Raw genomic sequence first — 17,601 nt, 5'->3', positions numbered from 1 at the left:
ACCATGTTAGCCAGGATGGTGTCTATCTCCTGACCTTGCGATCGGCCTGCCTCGGCCTCCCAAAGTGCTGGGATTACAGGCATGAGCCACCGCGCCCTGCCAGACATTTTAATCTCACAGTTCTGGAGACTAGAAGTCCAAAACCAAAGGGTTAGCAAGCCCACACCCTCAAAGGCTCTAAGAGGGCGATCCTCCCTTGACTCTCCCAAGCTTCTGATGGCCCCATTTATTCCTGGGCTTGTGGCTGCTTCACTCCAGTCTCCGAGGCAGTCCCGACATGGCCTCCTCCCCTTGCATCTCCCTCTGGCTTCTCTCTTCTGTCTCTCATAAAGACACTGGTTGTTGGATTTAGGGCCCAACCACGTCACCCAGAATGATCTCATCGTGAGATCCTACGTCTTCAAAGACCCTTTTCCTAAATCACATTTATATGTTCCAGGGGTCGGACCATGGGCATGTCTTTTCGCGGGGCTACCATTCAGCCTACTACACTGGATGAGGGGCCAGTACCCTCCACTTCTCCTGCTTGGAGGTGTGTAGGGAGTCAGGATTCCCAGCATACTGACATCTCCCTCCACAAACAGTCCTCTTGTGACTCTCCCACCTCTGGTGAAATTCATCTGTTTCCAGCCTGGAGATAGGCCTTTCCAAGTCCCACATGGGTGGTACAGCACCTCCCTTTGGAATGGGAGTATCTGCTGCCCCTTAGACTGAAAACCCACTTTAGCATCCTGATACACTAGGCGAATTATCAGCATTCTGTTTAAAATGTAGCCCCAGAACTCATAGGCTCGTTCTGGTGGGTAAGGATGTGGGTCTCCTGTGACTCCCCTGCTGCCTTTCTCTTTCAGCCCCTGCCCTGTTGGATGAGCAGGCACCTCTGGAAGAGCCAACTGTGTGAGATGGTGCAGCCCAGTGGTGGCCCGGCAGCAGATCAGGACGTGCTGGGTGAAGAGTCTCCTCTGGGGAAGCCAGCCATGCTGCACCTGCCTTCAGAGCAGGGCACTCCTGAGACTCTCCAGCGCTGCCTGGAGGAGAATCAAGAGCTCCGAGGTGAGGAAAGAGTCAGGGGATCCGACCCTGCTGAGGGGAAGGCATCTTCTCCCCACCTGCACCTCTGTGTTTCCTGGGCCTGGGGTGGGGATGTGCTGCCTTCCCTCTTGGTTTCAGGAAGTAGACTCTGAGATGCAGATTAGCAGGGAGGAAGTTTAGAGTGCTCTCAGGACCAGTACTGGGAAGGGAAAGGAGGGACAGTGGAAGAAGCCGGGGTGGGCAGAGGGAGAAGCACGCTGCCGGGTAGGCTCCAGGACAGCCTTGTTGGACCTTACAGGGAGCTCTGGAGCTGGAATGAACCTTCCAGGTTGGACCAACATGTCCAGGCCTCTGTGTCCCTGCACTGAGCACTCGTGAAGTACTGTCCATCCTGGGACAGGGCAGAGTCGGCCCTGGGAAGAGGCGTGGTCTGCCCAGAGAGGGGGTGGGCCTGTCCTGGAAATGGGCGGGGCATGCCCTGGTAGAGGGGCGTGGTCTGTCTTGGGAAGGAAGGTGTGCGGCCCCCACAGGCAACATTCCTCTGGGGCAGTCCCTGCGCACACCTCAGCGGAGGTGAAGGCTGACTTCCCACATTCAGCGGCTGGGACTGGGGAGTTCTCTCCTAGGCTGCCATCTGGGCGCCCCTCACCCTCGGTGCTGCTCAGCTCCAGGTCGTCGTGGGTTCAGGGCTCAGCTGCACGCTCCTGCCCGCGCCCTGGGCGTGATGGCACCCCCAGCCCCTGCCATTCTTCCCCCTCGCCTCCTCTCCCCACCATTGCTCTGCATTGCCCTGGGTTAGCCCAGGGGTGCCAGGTGGCTCCCCACCATACACTCTTGCCTTTCTGCTGCGGCGGCCTTCTAAACCGCCGGTCCCAGAGCTGCAGGGAGGGGCGGCACAGCCTCCCCACGTGGCTCATTGTGTGTGGTGCGGCCTGTAGCCCCTTTTGCTTCACCCTTTGGTTCCTGCTGGGGACTCAGGCCAAAGTGTCCACCCCATCGTGGAGGACAACACCCCTTCCTTGCGGGAGTCATCCCTGAGCTGGCACCTCAGTTGTGTCTTCAGTTGGCTCTCCGTGTCCTGGCTGGCTGGCTGGCAGCTCCTGGGCGAGGTGGCATGTGCTGTGACTAGTAGAGGCCGCTATCATGGGCCCACTCTCCTGCCTTGTTTGCTGGACTGTGGTCCAAGATGTTATGTGGGGCTCTGTGCTGACAAGTCACATACTCTGTAGGCTTCAGAGAGTGGCTCTGGCTAACACCCTGTGGGAAGGGACAAGACCCATGCCTGGATGTGTCTCCTCTTCCTGTCACGGCAAATCACCTTTCCTTCCATGGAGGAAGGGGTCAGTGCAGTCAGCTTGCTGTCAAGGGGCTGCTTGGTCTGCTCGACAGCGAAGCTGAATTGAAGAGGCCCTGCTGGAGCACGGAGACCCAACACAACCTGCCTGCCCCAGGACAGGGTCCCCCACCTCAGTGCTATCGGCACCTGGAGCTGGAGAATTCTCTTGTGCATTGTGGGTTGTGGAGCAGAGTCCCTGGCGTGTACCTGCTAGATGCCAGTAGCACCTGTCCTGTTGTGTCAGCTAACAATATCCCCAGATATTTATTGCAGAATGACCCCTGGGCGGATACAGTTGTCCCTGGTGAGACCCACTGTATTGAGATCTTCAGAGCACTGGTGCACAGAGAGGTGACAGCTAGACTGAGGGCCTCTGCTCATCCCCAGGAGAGTGCTCTGTTGAGGGGGAATTGAGGGTGAGTGTTGCAGGCCAGCCGTGCTTCCCTTCCAGGCTGTGTGTTCAGCGCAGCAGCTTCCCCCGGGCTTCAGGGGCACAGGGAGGCCTCAAGGCTGTATTGACTCCCCTTGCTCTGCCTGACCTGAGCTTTGTGGGTGGCAAGTGAAACTTGTGTCAGGCCCTGGGCCAAGCCCCCAAGGGCCCAAAAGATGTCTGTCCCGCAAGATGTACATGCTTATGTTTATGGAGGAAGCTGTATTTAGAATGTTTAGGGGGAGATTCACAGAAGAAATTGCATGTCTCTAGTGTGTGACTCCACTTATGAGACATGTCCAGAAGAGGCCAATCTGCAGAGGCAGATGCAGATGAGGAGGGGCCTGGGGAGTGACTGCTAATGGGGTCCCGGAACTGTTCTGGAATTAGATAGTGCGGATGGTTGCGCAACCTGATGGACATGCTGAAAACTGCTGAATTAGTTAAAATGGTGAATTTGATGTCATGTGAATTTTACCTCAGTTCAAAACATTTTTTAAAAGACAAGTTGCCAGCCAGGTGCAGTGGCTCATGCCTGTAATCCCAGCACTTTGGGAGGCCGAGGCGGGGGTATCACCTGAGCTCAGGAGTTTGAGACCAGTTTGGCCAACATGGTGAAACCCCATCTCTACTACAAAAATTAGCCGGATGTGGTGGCAGACACCTGTAATCCCAGCTACTTGGGAGGCTGAGGCAGGGAGAATTGCTTGAATCTGGGAGGTGGAGGTCGCAGTCAGCCGAGATCGCACCACTGCACTCCAGCCTGGGCGACAGAGTGAGACTCTGTCTCAAAAAAAAAGACAAGTTGCAGATGAGCTGAGCTTTGGGCAGAGCCAGTGGGATTCTAATGGGGGTTGGATGTTGTGCTCATCAGCAAGCAACAGTTAGTTGGTTGAGGGTTTTGATCACGGGGTAGCTACTGCCTTCCCCATTTTATCCAGCTCTGTAGTTGCTATAAAGTTGCTAGAACCTTGGCATATCACTTATCAGTTTTGTCACCTCAGATGGCTCCTTCACTGCTTGGGGTGTCTCCTGGGTGCGGGGCTCTCCTTCCTGTGGCCTCTGCTGACTGCCTGGCAATGGCATATGCTCTGGTGAGGGGAGGACCAGCGGTTTTTCCTGTTTGTTTTCTGCTTTCTCGTTTAACCCTCCTCGTCTTGTAAGATGAATGTTGTTGTCTCTGTTCACTATGCAGATGAGGACTTTGAGTCTCAGAGACACCACTAACTTGCCTGGTCCAAGACTTCTGGGCCTCTCAGGCTGCAGCCATCAATGCTGCAGTGACGTTTGCCTGGGAGGCTGACCCTGGGAGTCTGCAGGCGTATTAGGACCCCCTGATCCAGAAGACAGCAGAGATGTAGGCCAGGAAGGACCACTACCGAGCATCTGAGGGCAGGCACACCTCAGACTGACCAGAATACAAATGAATTCGAGTCACTTACAAAGAAAGTGGCATAAGGCCAGGCACAGTGGCTCATGCCTATAATCCCAGCACGTTGGGAGGCCGAGGTGGGAGGATCACTTGAGACCAAGAATGTGAGACCAGCCTGGACAACATAGCAAGATCTTGCCTCTACAAAAGTAAAAATTCAAAAAAGTGGCATTTGACACTTTTTTTTTTTTTTTTTTTTTTTTTTTTTTTTTTTTTGAGACGGAGTCTCGCTCTGTCACCCAGGCTGGAGTGCAGTGGCCGGATCTCAGCTCACCGCAAGCTCCGCCTCCCGGGTTTACGCCATTCTCCTGCCTCAGCCTCCCGAGTTGCTGGGACTACAGGCGCCTGCCACCTCGCCCGGCTAAGTTTTTTGTATTTTTAGTAGAGACGGGGTTTCACTGTGTTAGCCAGGATGGTCTTGATCTCCTGACCTCGTGATCCGCCCGTCTCGGCCTCCCAAAGTGCTGGGATTACAGGCTTGAGCCACCGCGCCCGGCCATACACTTTTTTTTTTTTTTAATTGAGATAGTTTCACTCTGTTCCCCAGGCTGGAGTGCAATGGTGTGATCTCGGCTCACTGCAACCTCCACCTCCCAGGTTCAAGTGATTCTCCTGCCTTAGCCTCCCAAGTAGCTGGGATTACAGGTGTGCGCCACCACGCCCAGCTAATTTTTGTATTTTTATTACAGACGAGGTTTCACCATGTTGGTCAAGCTGGTCTGTAGCTCCTGACCTCAGGTGATCCACCCACCTCAGCCTCCCAAAGTGCTGGGATTACAGGCATGAACCACTGTGCCTGGCCGACACATGCTATTAAGTGAAGCTGATGTGTTTGGTATTGTTTTCTTGTAGAAAGTGAGGGGCATTTGTGTAATGGATTTTGGAAGTGTTTAAAGAAACAAAAGGGAGTGTTGAGACGCCATCCACCCCTGAGAGAAGCTGCATTGGTATTATGGGGGGGAGGGGCACCAGGATGGGTGGCCCCACTTCTAGCCTCTGACTTCCTGAGCCTCAGGCCCATGTGGGCCCAGGCAGGGCCCAGCAGGCCGGGCTGCCCAGCTCCCCTCCACTATCCCCTCTGCCACCAGATGCCATCCGGCAGAGCAACCAGATGCTGCGAGAGCGCTGCGAGGAGCTTCTGCATTTCCAAGCCAGCCAGAGGGAGGAGAAGGAGTTCCTCATGTGCAAATTCCAAGAGGCCAGGAAACTGGTGGAGAGACTCAGCCTGGAGAAGCTCGACCTGAAGAGGCAGAAAGAGCAGGCTCTGCGGGAGGTAGAGCACCTGAAGAGATGCCAGCAGGTAGCCGGGGCAGGGCCAGGTTCTGAAAACCCATGGTGACGCCAGTGTTCCACGAGGGAACTCGTGGTCGGGGTCTCCCAAAGCACCCTGGGGCTCAGGGCTGTGCTGGGAGGGCTCAGAACTCAGAAAAGCCGTCACACTCTGAGTTCCGGTTTATTACAAGGAAAGGACACAGGTCACGGTGAGCGAAGGCTCAGGGTGCACAGGACAGGCTCCAGGAGAGACCAGGCGTGAGCTTCAGTGGCTCCTCGCCCAGGGCACAACAGGTATTGTGCCGACAGCACCTGTTTCTTTCAGCAACAGTGTGGGGGCAGCATGCGTGGAGTCATAACTAGGGAAGCTCACCCAGCCGTGGCGGCCAGGGTTTCCGTGGGGGGTGGGCTGTGTAGGCGTGGAGCGCCTGTGTGGCCAACCCTGGTCACTCGGGCTACAGCCACCAGAGGTCCAGCTGTGTGGCCCAGGGCTCCCCCATAAATCGTGTGGTTAGCACAGACCCCCTGGTTTCAGGGCCTTTGTGTGTGGGCTTGGCTGATTGCAGGATCCTGGCGATGTTAGTCAGGAAGGGGCTGTGCTGCCTTTGAGGGGCAAGGTGGGGAGAAGTGGTGGAGAGGAAACTTGCTGGCGGGTACCTGGCACTTGCCACAGCCAGGTTCCGCTCCCCTGGGAAAAGGCGTGGATGGTGGGCTGTGCACGCCACTCCACTCAGGGCTTGGAGCGCCTGGCTTAAGGTGTTGATTTCCTGTGTGGGAAGTGGATGAGTTTTCTACAGCTGCCGTGACCAAGCACCACAGACTTCAGCGAGGCCGAAGCCCCAGAAACGTGTGGCCTCCCGGTTCCGGAGGCCTGGAGGCTGAGCTAGCGGTGGTGTCCCCAGGGTGGGCTCCCGGCCAGGGACATGAGGGAGCGGCCTTCCAGGCCTCTCCCCGGCGCTGGGGGCCCCCGGCGGCGCCTCTCCAGCCTCCGCCTCCGTCATCCCGTGGCCTTGTCCCCGCGGGCCTCTGTGCCTGTCCTCCTCTTTTGACAAGAACACCGGAGATACACAAAGATACACAAAAGCGGGCCTTTGTTCAAGCTGGGAAAAGAGATTTTCTTCAGAAACCCCCGCTCACGGGGGAGAGAGCTGAGCTCCGTTCCCGCCCCAGCAGAGGCGGCATGGCCTTGCGAAGGGAGGATGAGGGAGTCGGGAGGGGGCGAGTGGAGGCTCAGGTGAAAGATGACGGGGCAGCCAGCGTCCGTGCCACGAGGCCAGCCGTGTGTGGGAGCTGCCGGTGCTTACCAAGGTTGGGATTCTTCCCTCCCGTGGAGACTGGGAGACCGGGCCCCGTGCCTCCTGAGGTTTCCATTTCCAAGGAGTGGCTGCGGGGCCCTCGGGAAAGACCCTGGGTTGTGGGTGCTACACAGATGTCTCAAAGGGACAGGCTAAGCCCTTGCTAGTAAATGCTGTAAGAAGGGGAGGTCAGGTGTTGGCCGGAACAGACAGTAAATGCTTTGGACAGCCCTGAGCGTTTCCAGACGGGAACTCACTCAAAAGGGGGCCGGGGCGTCCCAAGGGCGCGGCCTTAGGCTCCCAGAGGCCCCGTGAGGTGGTGGCCGGGTGTCTTCGTGCAGGGGTTTGAGTGGAGCGTGCCTGCCGAGACGTTCTGCAGTTCCCAGTGTTTAACAAAATTCAGTGTCCACTCTTTGATTTGCAAAAACTCTCCCATCCTAGCGGCCCCGGGTGTGGACTGGGGCCTGTGTTTACTTTGCCCTGTTCGTGCCTGACCTCCTTTTGCCCCAAGTCTCAGAGAGGCTGAGAGAGATCCCCTGCTGGGGCTGCAGCCGCAAGGCCACCGGGTTCAGCCCTCAAGGCCTGCTTGCCGGGGCAGTGACTAAGCCGTTGACAACCTCAAGGCAGCTTTGTGCTCCTTCGTCTCTTTGGGGATCTCTTTTGGCCCCATCTGTGTGTCTCACCCTGTGGCGGAGGGTTAAGGTGGGCAGCTGGGGAGGGTTGGGTGGCCCTTGGGCTCATGAGGCCCCAGGGCACCCAGGTTTGGGGGTGCCGAGGGCAGGAAAAAAGGCCTCATGGTGCGCAGGCCTCAGCCTCTTGCGGGTTGCCCCGGGGCTTGTGGATGGCAGGAGTGGGCCGCTGGGGAGAAGGCAGTGCTGACAGGAAGTGGCTTTTTCTCCTGCAGCAGATGGCTGAGGACAAGGCCTCTGTGAAAGCCCAGGTGACATCCTTGCTCGGGGAGCTGCAGGAGAGCCAGAGTCGCCTGGAGGCTGCCACTAAGGAATGCCAGACTCTGGAGGGTCGGTGAGTCGTGGGAGCCAGCTCCGGAGACCCCTTCCAGGGTTTCCAAAAGCATGAGGTGGGTTTAGGGGCTTCCAGGCTGCTCCTTGATGAGGCTAGACCGGGGCAGGCTGCGTAAACACGTTGGGGCAGGTGTCAGGAGAGGTCTGGGCCAGGCATCCGGGACCTGGGTCCCAGCCAGCTCTCCGCACTCTGTGACCCTTTGATGGAGTTTTGATTATTTCCTTAGGAGGCATTTTGGGGGCCCTGAGCCCACACCCACGGTGTCTAGTTCTCTGGAAGGACTTCTGGGACCGGTGCACGGTTGCCCGCGTGGCTGAGGTAGATGACAGTTTTGGAAAAGGGCACAGGGCAGGAGCCGCCAGGGCAGGAGCCGCGGGGGGAGTTGGAGAAGCCCTGTCCCAGCCTCCCACCGCCCTGCGAGCGGCACAGTGAGACGCGCCTCCCACACGGGCCATGTTCCTGCCCAGAGATGCCCACTAGACACTTGGCGCCCTGGGTGTTTACCGGGGACAGGTCCTGTGAGCGCCCTCTGCCAGGCAGGTACCTAAATCTCCGACTCCCAGCAACAGAGTGGGTGCTCATGGCAACCACGTTGTTCCTACAAATGGCGCAGGTGCAGGGACCGCCCTGACCACTAAGGAAAGTGTCACTGTGTCAAGGGAACTTTACCAGCCAAGGGCCAACCTTGCCAACCAGTGGCCTCAGGCCTGCTGGTTACTCTCTTTTGCAAAGGGGTCTTGGTTCTTGTGAGTGGGACCATTGGGTCAAAGGGCAGGGAGGTTTCTGTGGTTCTCATTCGGCCCTGCTTCTGCCCTCCAGACAGATGGATCAGCTGCCAGGGGGGCCCCGGCCACCCCAGCACAGTAGGCGGTCAGGGTGTACTTGGGGCAGCCGGCAGGGCAGAGGGGAGGGGAGCTCGACCCAGGCTCTGATGGGCAGAGGGAGCCCGTGCAGGGTGTGGGGGCAGCATGCGGGCAGGCGTGGAGGGGAGAGCCAAGAAGCAGAGTTGGGGTGACTAGAGAAGGGCCGTGTCTGCCTGTGGCCAGAGGGCACCCAGGACCTGCACAGAAGCACCCACCATCATCCCTGCAGTGAGGCTGTGTGGTGGGCTGAGGCCAGACCCTGGAAACTGGAGGTTAAGGGAGCTGTAGGGGGGCAGGTGTGGGAACTGAGCATCCGAGCAGGTGGTCTGGGACTCCAGCAGAGCTCTGGGCAGCACCAGGGATGGGGCCGAGTCCTAGTCGGCGTTGAGCTCAGTGCTTGCACGCCCAGGTGGGCAGTCTCTCACTTTTGGAACAACAGTCTCTCCTGACCCCTCCACTGAGACTTCTTTTGCTGGGGCCCCCAGCAACCCCCCATTGGAACTCCACAGGCAGTTCCAAGGGCTCCTCTCATCTGGCCCCAGCACTGCGGGATGCAGGTGACCCCATCCTTTTCTCGGACCACCCCCTTCCCCTGGCTTCCAGGTCTCCTTGGCATCTTGACCCTGTACTTGGTCACCTGCTGGGCCCCTACATTGAAGCAAACACGTCTCAAGCAAAGCTCCTCACCTGCTGCTCCCACCTGGCCCCCTGCAGTTGTCCTTGTGTCTGGTGACGGTGCCTCCACCCTGCTGCCTGGCTTCAGCTCACGGTCACAGAGTGTTCAGAGCCGACCCCCACCCCCCCGCCCATGCCCTGCGCATAGCCCCTCCTCTCCCCGTTTGTCCTCCCTGAGTCTGCTCTTTCCCTGTGCCAGGGCCCGGGCGGCCAGCGAGCAGGCGCGGCAGCTGGAGAGTGAGCGTGAGGCACTGCAGCAGCAGCACAGCGTGCAGGTGGACCAGCTGCGCATGCAGGGCCAGAGCGTGGAGGCCGCACTCCGCATGGAGCGCCAGGCTGCCTCGGAGGAGAAGTGAGTCAGCCGGGGCGGGGCCGCACCACGGGGTCTGTGGTTCTACACTTGATCTTAGCCAAAAGGCCGAGAAGTGTTGGGTCCATGGTTCGTTCTGCCTTCTGAGGAGTCCTTCAGATTCTGTCTGTGGCTGCGGGCCCATTCTGTCCCTTAGCCTTGCTAACAGTAGAGGCGACTATGATGACACCCGGTTTGTCTTTGACACAATCATGCCCTCTGCTATCCAGACCACGTCTCACTGCCTGTCCACACGTGGCCTTTTTTGTAGTTTTTTTTCCTAGCCACTAGGTCATCAGGGGACTTGTCCTTTAAAACCCCATCTAGGCTGGGTGCCGTGGCTCACGCCTGTAATCCCAAACACTTTGGGAGGCCAAGGTGGGTGGATGGCTTAAGCCCAGGAGTTCAAGACCAGCCTGGGCAACAGAAAGACAACAAAAATACCCCAAGCCTCCCTTCTACCGGCATCCAATCTGGGACCTCAGGTTCCTGTCCTTGGCGTGCCTTTTGAGTCTCCTTTAGAACAGTTCCCCTGCCTTTCTGAGCTGTTTGTGAAGTTCACAGTTTTGAAGAGTGCAGGGTAGTTCCATTGTATTATTACTATTAATTATTATTATTACTATTACTATTGTTATTTTCAAGACAGGGTCTTGCTCTATCGTTCAGGCTGGAGTGCAGTCACATTATCTCAGCTTACTGTACCTTCTGCCTCTTGGGCTCAAGCGATCCTCCCAACTAGCCGGGACTATAGGCACAGGCCAGCACACCTGGCTAATTTTTGTATTTTTGGTAGAGGTAATGTTTTCCCATGTTGCCCAGGCTGGTCTTGAACTCCTGAGCTCAAGCGATCCTCCCGCCTTGGCTTCTCAAAACGTTGGGATTACGGGTGTGAGCCACCGCATCTGGCCGCGATTTTATTATAAACATTTTAAAATACTAGCTTTTAGGAAAACGACATTAACTGCCTGGTGACCAGTCCAGCGTTCTGCTTTAGAGCTGACAGCCTCAGGAGTCCTCACACAGCCTTGGAAGACCCCATTCCAGGCCTGTGATGCGAGGGAGGGAAGGGAGCGGGTAGAGTTGGAAGCAGGCAGGAACTGTGACTGGACTGGGATGAGGTGGTTTCTCCAGCAAAAGCTCCTTTTCCTCAGGCGGAAGCTGGCCCAGTTGCAGGTGGCCTATCACCAGCTCTTCCAAGAATACGACAACCACATCAAGAGCAGCCTGGTGGGCAGCGAGCGGAAGCGAGTAAGTGCGGCTGCCGGGGCTCTAGGGCTGGCCTTGTCTCTTCCTCTCCCCGCTTCCCTGAACCTTGAGAATGGGCTTCTGGGAGGGACGCTTGACTTGCCTTAGACCTTTATCAGGCTGCAGCTGTGACAGCTCAGGGAAGCTGTGGGGAGATGGCAACCCCGGGATGTGGCTCTCAGGAGTGTGAGCAGGCCACCATAATAGGGGGCTGGACCAGAGCCTTGGGATGCTCCCTCTGTGGGGCTGGGGATATCTTGTCTCCATGGACATTCCCTCTTGCCAGCCATCGCCATCTAGGCACCTGGCTCAGCTTCCCCCAAGCCAAGGTAAGCCCGGCAACATTTCCACCCCAGTGTTGGTTGGGAGCCTTTTCCTAGTTTGTCCTCATCAGACCTAAGCTGGGTGCAGTTTGCTAGCGATCACGTTTTAGCAGGACACCATCAATCGTAAGTGTACCCAGAGGAGATTTATAAGGACAAAGCCTGAAGCCAGGTCACGTGGGGAAGAGTTAGCTACAAAACTGGCCACTTAATTTCTGGAGGGAAGCGTTGGTGGGGTGTGTCTGCGTGTGTCTCAGGGAGCTGGGGATGCCTGTGTGGGAGGAGTGCACCTCTGACCAGGTGGCAGAGTGGAAGGACTGAGGACTCTCAGCTTAGCTGTGCACGTGGCGGGCACAGGACCGGCTCGCTGTGAGTGGGTGTGGCCTGTGTCCTATGAAGGGTGGGAGGAAGGCTGTGCAGCTGGGGGTTCTGGGAAGGGAATGTCGGCCTGGCTGGAAGGTTGTGCCAGATGACCTCAGCGGCCTCTTCAGTCCTGAAAAAAACCTCAGCATCTCCTCCTCTGTCGTTTTGGGCTGTGACAGGACGCAGTCTTCTCCCTGTGCACGCTGAGATCCTGCAATGGGCCCTCAAATCAGGGGCTGGCATCACCCAGCTTGGTCAACCACGGCCACTCTTTCGTCCTTCTCAGTTCTTCTCAGCCAGCCTCGCCCCGGGCCAACGAGGCTCCGTCAGCTCCCCTTGCCCGTCTTTAGGGAATGCAGCTGGAAGATCTCAAGCAGCAGCTCCAGCAGGCCGAGGAGGCCCTGGTGGCCAAACAGGAGGTGATTGATAAGCTGAAGGAGGAGGCCGAGCAGCACAAGATTGTGATGGAGACCGTTCCGGTGCTGAAGGCCCAGGTGAGGGCCCTCCTCTCTGGCCCACCCTGGCACTGGGACCTGGAGTGCCTCTTTGGCGTCTCTTTTTTTTTTTTTGCTTTTTGAGACGGAGTTTTGCTCTTGTTGTCCAGGCTGGAGTGCAGTGGCACGATCTTGGCTCACTGCAACCTCTGCCTCCCGGGTTCAAACGATTCTCTTGCCTCAGCCTCCTGAGTAGCTGGGCTTACAGGCGCCTGCCACCACGCCCGTCTAATTTTTGTATTTTTAGTAGAGACAGGGTTTCACCGTGTTGGCCCGGCTGGTCTCGAACTTCTGGCCTCAGGTGATCTGCCCACCTCAGCCTTCCAAAGTTCTGGGATTACAGGCGTGAGCCACCGTGCCTGGCCTCTTTGGCATCATTTTGTAGTGGCCTTTCGTAAGCTTCTGAACCACTTGTGCTGCTCCTTAGACCTCTCGGTGAGCTTGGCGTTACTCGCCGGCGTGTCTGTTTCCTCTGCGCCGCTGGGGTCTCTGGGAGGGCAGCAGTGGGCTCTGCTTTGTTCCTATGGTGCGCGGCACAGTGCCTGGTGGGTGGCTGGCTTGTGGCGGGCACATCCCTTTCTGTTGGATTTGCCAGGCGGACATCTACAAGGCGGACTTCCAGGCTGAGAGGCAGGCTCGGGAGAAGCTGGCCGAGAAGAAGGAGCTCTTGCAGGAGCAGCTGGAGCAGCTGCAGAGGGAGTACAGCAAACTGAAGGCCAGCTGTCAGGAGTCGGCCAGGTGGGCCTCTGAGAACGTGCCCGTGTAAGCAGTGGGTGCGACACTGGGGGGTCGCCAGTGGTGACCGCAGGAGACGGATGGCTCCTGGTGTTCTGGGTTAGGGCTCACTGTGGTCCCTCTCCTCTCACCTGAGCTTCCAAGAGCTTCTTTGACACTAGTCCAGCCAAGGAGCTTTACAGAAACGCGTGCCTTGACTGGACGGTTTCTGTTTTCAAAGGATCGAGGACATGAGGAAGCGGCATGTTGAGGTCTCCCAGGCCCCCTTGCCCCCCGCCCCCGGTGAGTGAGTGAGCATTGGGCCTGTGGGAGGAGGTGGGTGGGGAGGGCAGGTGCTGCGCCGCGGGAGGTCACAGTTCGACCTTCCTGTCGCTCTCTGGAGACTTGACGGCGGGAGCTCGTATAGGCCACCCCATCGGTAGCCCACCCCCTTCCCTGAGGCTAAGGGAGGCGTGCCGTGGTATCGGCGGCTCCTGGTTTTACATGAGTGGCCTGTGAGACCAGGCCTGCCATTGACAGTCCTGCCAAGTCTCCGTCCCCTTCCATCCTCCCCTTCCCTCTGACTCTTCTCTTTTCCCAGCCTACCTCTCCTCTCCCCTGGCCCTGCCTAGCCAGAGGAGGAGCCCCCCTGAGGAGCCACCTGACTTCTGCTGTCCCAAGTGCCAGTATCAGGCCCCTGATATGGACACCCTGCAGATACATGTCATGGAGTGCATTGAGTAGGGCCGGCCAGTGCAAGGCCACTAGCTGCCGAGGACGTGCCCAGGACCGTGCAGTCTGCGCTTTCCTCTCCCACCTGCCTAGCCCAGGATGAAGGGCTGGGTGACCACAACTGGGATGCCACCTGGACCCCCACCCAGGAGCTGGCCGCGGCGCCTTACGCTTCAGCTCTTGGTCCACTGGTCGCCTCTTTTAGGGTAGATGCGGCCCTGATCAGGCCTGACTCGCTGCTCTTTTTGTTCCCTTCTGTCTGCTTGAACCACTTGCCTCGGGCTAATCCCTCCCTCTTCCTCCACCCCGCACTGGGGAAGTCAAGAATGGGGGCCTGGGGCTCTCAGGGAGAACTGCTTCCCCTGGCAGAGCTGGGTGGCAGCTCTTCCTCCCAACGGACACCGACCCACCCACCGCTGTGCCCTGGGAGTGCTGCCCTCGTACCGTGCACACGGGTGCTCTCCTTTTGGGCTGCATGCTATTCCATTTTGCAGCCAGACCGATGTGTATTTAACCAGTCACTATTGATGGACATTTGGGTTGTTTCCAATGTTTTTGTTACCATAAATAATGGCGTAGTAAAAATCCTTGTGCATTAGTTGTGCGTATCTTTGGCATAGATTCTGAGAAGTGACACCACTGAGTATGGGCGATGGGGTAGATGGTACCTGAGCCCCTTCCTCCTTGGAGCTTGGTCTCCCGTCTCTCCCCACCCGCTATTTCCCTAGCCTTGCCAAGGAGGAGGTGGGAAAGCCCGTTTGGGTTTTTGTCATTCGCTAGGCCATGCAGTTCTCCGTCAAGTGTGAGCTTCAGCATCTTTTCTGAGACTTAAGGATGCTTTTTAGTTCTGCTTGTGAATGGGCTGCTCATATCATATGTATATATGTATGTATATGTGTATATATGTGTGTGTGTGTGTATATACATATATATATATATATATATATATATATATATATTTTTTTTTTTTTTTCTCCTTTTTTTTTTTGAGACAGAGTTTTGCTGTTCTCACCCAGACTGGAGTGCAGTGGCGCAATCTCAGCTCACTGCAACCTCCGCCTCCTGGGTTCAAGCGATTCTCCTGCCTCAGCCTCCCTAGTAGCTGGGACTACAGGTGCCTGCCACCACGCTCGGCTAATTTCTGTATTTTTAGTAGAGACGGGGTTTCACCATATTGGCCAGGCTGGTCTCGAATTCCTGACCTCAGGTGATCCACCTGCCTTGGCCTCCCAAAGTGCTAAGATTACAGGTGTGAGCCACTGTGCCCGGCCAATTTTTGTATTTTTAGTAGAGACAGGGTTTCACCATGTTGGCCAGGCTGGTCTCAAACTCCTGACCTCAGGTGATCTGCCTGCCTCGGCCTCCCAAAGTGCTAGGATTACAGGCGTGAGCCACGGTGCCCCGCTGGGCTGCTCATATCTTTTATCCATTTGTCTACTGGGTTGTTGTCTTTTGTTGCTCAGCTTTTAGAAACTCTTTGTCCATGAGCAGGATTAGCTTTGTGCCTGTGATAGAAATTGCAGATATCTTTTCCTGCTTTGACCTTGCTACTAGTGTTTCTTTGTTTTTTGTTTTGAGACAAGGTCTCTGTCTGTCACCCAGGCGGGAGTGTAGTGGCACAATCAGAGCTCACCGCAGCCTTGATCTCCCGAGCTCCAGCAGTCCTCCTGCCTCGGCCTTGCGAGTAGCTGGGATCACAGGCGCGGGCCACCACACCCTGCTAAACTACTGTGCTTCTCGGCCTCGAAGTTTTTTTTTCTTTGTGTAGTCACATTTATCCATTTTTTTCCCCTTTTACTACTTTTGAGTTTGGAGTCGTCATGACCACCTCGTGGTCTGATGGAAGGATGCTTCACACACAAGCACTTTTCTTTTTCCAACACCGAAGCATGCTCTTGTCTTCACCAAGAGTGTTGCTGCTCAGTGTGACCGGTGGTGGCTGTTTCATCACATTCCAGAAGTTTGTGATGCCGTTTCCTACACTGGCCCCAATTATGAAGAACAGACGACTCTACTTGTTTTACAAGATTCTGGAAATTTCCTAGGATGTCAGAGCCCTGGGCATTAACCCTGCAATTGTAGCAAAGGAAACAAAGTTGGAAGTTGACTCCCCAGCACCCGGGCCTGCCTTCCTGCCCTCCTCCAAGCTGCCCTGGTTGGGAACGGGATGTTGTGAATCCACCCCGAGGCTTCCTCACAGGGCTTCTTCCTGCTATTTGACAGTGTGAGGCTGGCTAGAATTGGGGTATGAAGCCTTCTAAAAATTAACCTGGCCTGAGGGCTTTCTCAGCATCTGGGGGTGGGGTGTGGCGGGGAGTGATCTTTCCCCTTCTTCAAGCCAGGTGTCCATCAGATTGTACTTGGGAAACTGAAAGGCACAGACAGCTTCTCTGCTCACGGGTGCTGCACTTAATTCCTAATCTTGCAATTTTTCTACAAGAGCACTTTACATTTTTTTTTGGAGGGAGGGTGTATGAGTGGACTGTGGCTGCTGTAACAAAGCACTGCACACTTGGGGCTGAAAACAACAGAAACTCCTTCACAGTGTTGGAAGCCAGAGTCTGCAATCAAGTTGTCAGCAAGGCTGGTTTCGTTTCTTTTTCTTTCTTTCTTTCTTTTTTTTTTTTTTGATAGAGTCTTGCTCTGACACCCAGGCTGGAGTGCAGTGGCGCCATCTCAGCTCACTGCAATTTCCGCCTCCAGGGTTCAAGCAATTCTTGTGCCTCAGCCTCCCGAGTAGCTGGGATTTCAGGTGCCTGCCACCACATCCTGCAAGGCTGGTTTCCTCTGCAGGCGCCAAGAGAGTCATTTACGGGCCTCTGTCTCAGCCTCTGCTGGTTGCTTATAGAGCCATCACCCCAGTCTCTGCCTCTGTCATCACACAGTCTCTTCCTCTTCGTCTGTGTCTTCCCTTTTGTCTCATAAAGGACACCAGTCACTGGATGTAGGGCCCACATGGATAATCCAGGATGATCTCCTCATCTCGGCATTCTTTACATCTGGAAAGACCCTTTTCCCAAAGAAGGTCACACCCATGAGATATGCACGTATCTCTTCAGGGCCACCACACCACCCAGTATGGGGACATCCTCCAGAGCACACAGATGAGGGCAAATGCAGCAGCAGTGCCTGGGAGCTGGAAGAACCCACCGCCCTGCCTCCTTCCTCCTCTGGTAGCACGGTGTAGGGTTGACCGTATACCAGACACCAAGGATTTAAAACCATACCATTTGCCCGGAAGTAAGGCATTCGAAGGTTTTCCTTTTCGGCTTTACTTAGGTTGAGCTTCCAGAACAACTGGTCGGATTACTCTTGGGAGGGAACCAGCCTGCCTGCCCTATTGGCTGCGGCCCCTTGATGCACAAACCAGAACCCCGTTCCTCCTGGAGCTTGTGGCGTTCTCTGGTGTTTATGCGCGCTCCCCCTCCTGCCAACCAACGCACGAGAGCAGTGCGGGTGACCAGTAAGCACAGTGAGAAGGTGTTTCGCCCTCATCGGTAACTAAAACAACACCAAGTCCAACAGCAAGCAAAAAGTGATCTGAAAATGGCAACTGACGAAGCCCTAGGTGAGCGCTCTGCCGGCAAGGTGCAGGACAGAGGCCTTGCAATGCCGTCCCTTCCAAGGGGGCCATTTGCTGGGATGGAGCAAGCCCGTAGGCAGCGTCCTCAGCCCTGGTGTGTAACCCTAAGAGAGAGTCGGGCACTCACGATGACTCTGGCTTTGGGGAGGCGCTTCACTTCATCGTTTGTAGCTGCCAAAGGTCGGGGTAAGATAAGAGGCTGCATATGTAACGACGTGGCCCGGCACAGCTGGCATTTCGAACATCTCACACGCAACATGCCTTATAGCATGTTGGTGTGAACAGGCCAGGTGCCAAACTTATGGATAAAGCGTGACCCCAGTAGAGAAGTAAAAGCTCTGAGTGCACACCCTGCTAACATTTGGAGGGACGTGAGTAGCTGGGTGGCCAGTAATGAGAAGTTTCCCTTACATGTTAATATATTTCCTAAATGCTTATAA

The 17,601-nt window shown here is 56.2% G+C and overlaps 1 protein-coding gene across 15 annotated transcripts in view; it reads left to right on the top strand.

Moving 5' to 3' along the window:
- The window catches only part of LOC144329386 (NF-kappa-B essential modulator), a 26,624-nt gene extending 9,023 nt beyond the window's left edge, over window positions 1-17,601 (top strand). For 4 of the 15 annotated variants that reach the window (XM_077988925.1, XM_077988919.1, XM_077988924.1 and 1 more), the window contains exons 2-10: window positions 852-1,053; window positions 5,319-5,530; window positions 7,702-7,820; window positions 9,558-9,710; window positions 10,859-10,955; window positions 11,989-12,132; window positions 12,728-12,870; window positions 13,088-13,149; window positions 13,448-14,163. In XM_077988925.1, the coding sequence (XP_077845051.1) occupies window positions 867-1,053; window positions 5,319-5,530; window positions 7,702-7,820; window positions 9,558-9,710; window positions 10,859-10,955; window positions 11,989-12,132; window positions 12,728-12,870; window positions 13,088-13,149; window positions 13,448-13,590 (1,260 nt within the window). In that variant the 5' untranslated portion in view covers window positions 852-866 and the 3' untranslated portion in view covers window positions 13,591-14,163. Of the gene's footprint in view, window positions 1-851; window positions 1,054-5,318; window positions 5,531-7,701; window positions 7,821-9,557; window positions 9,711-10,858; window positions 10,956-11,988; window positions 12,133-12,727; window positions 12,871-13,087; window positions 13,150-13,447; window positions 14,164-16,505 lie in introns of those variants that run through there. The other 11 variants (XM_077988923.1, XM_077988921.1, XM_077988922.1 and 8 more) reach the window with 11 other exon arrangements.

The sequence above is a fragment of the Macaca mulatta genome, chromosome X, assembly GCF_049350105.2.
Source record: "Macaca mulatta isolate MMU2019108-1 chromosome X, T2T-MMU8v2.0, whole genome shotgun sequence".
Taxonomy (NCBI): Eukaryota; Metazoa; Chordata; class Mammalia; order Primates; family Cercopithecidae; genus Macaca; species Macaca mulatta.
This window is presented reverse-complemented; position numbering and strand designations above follow the sequence as displayed.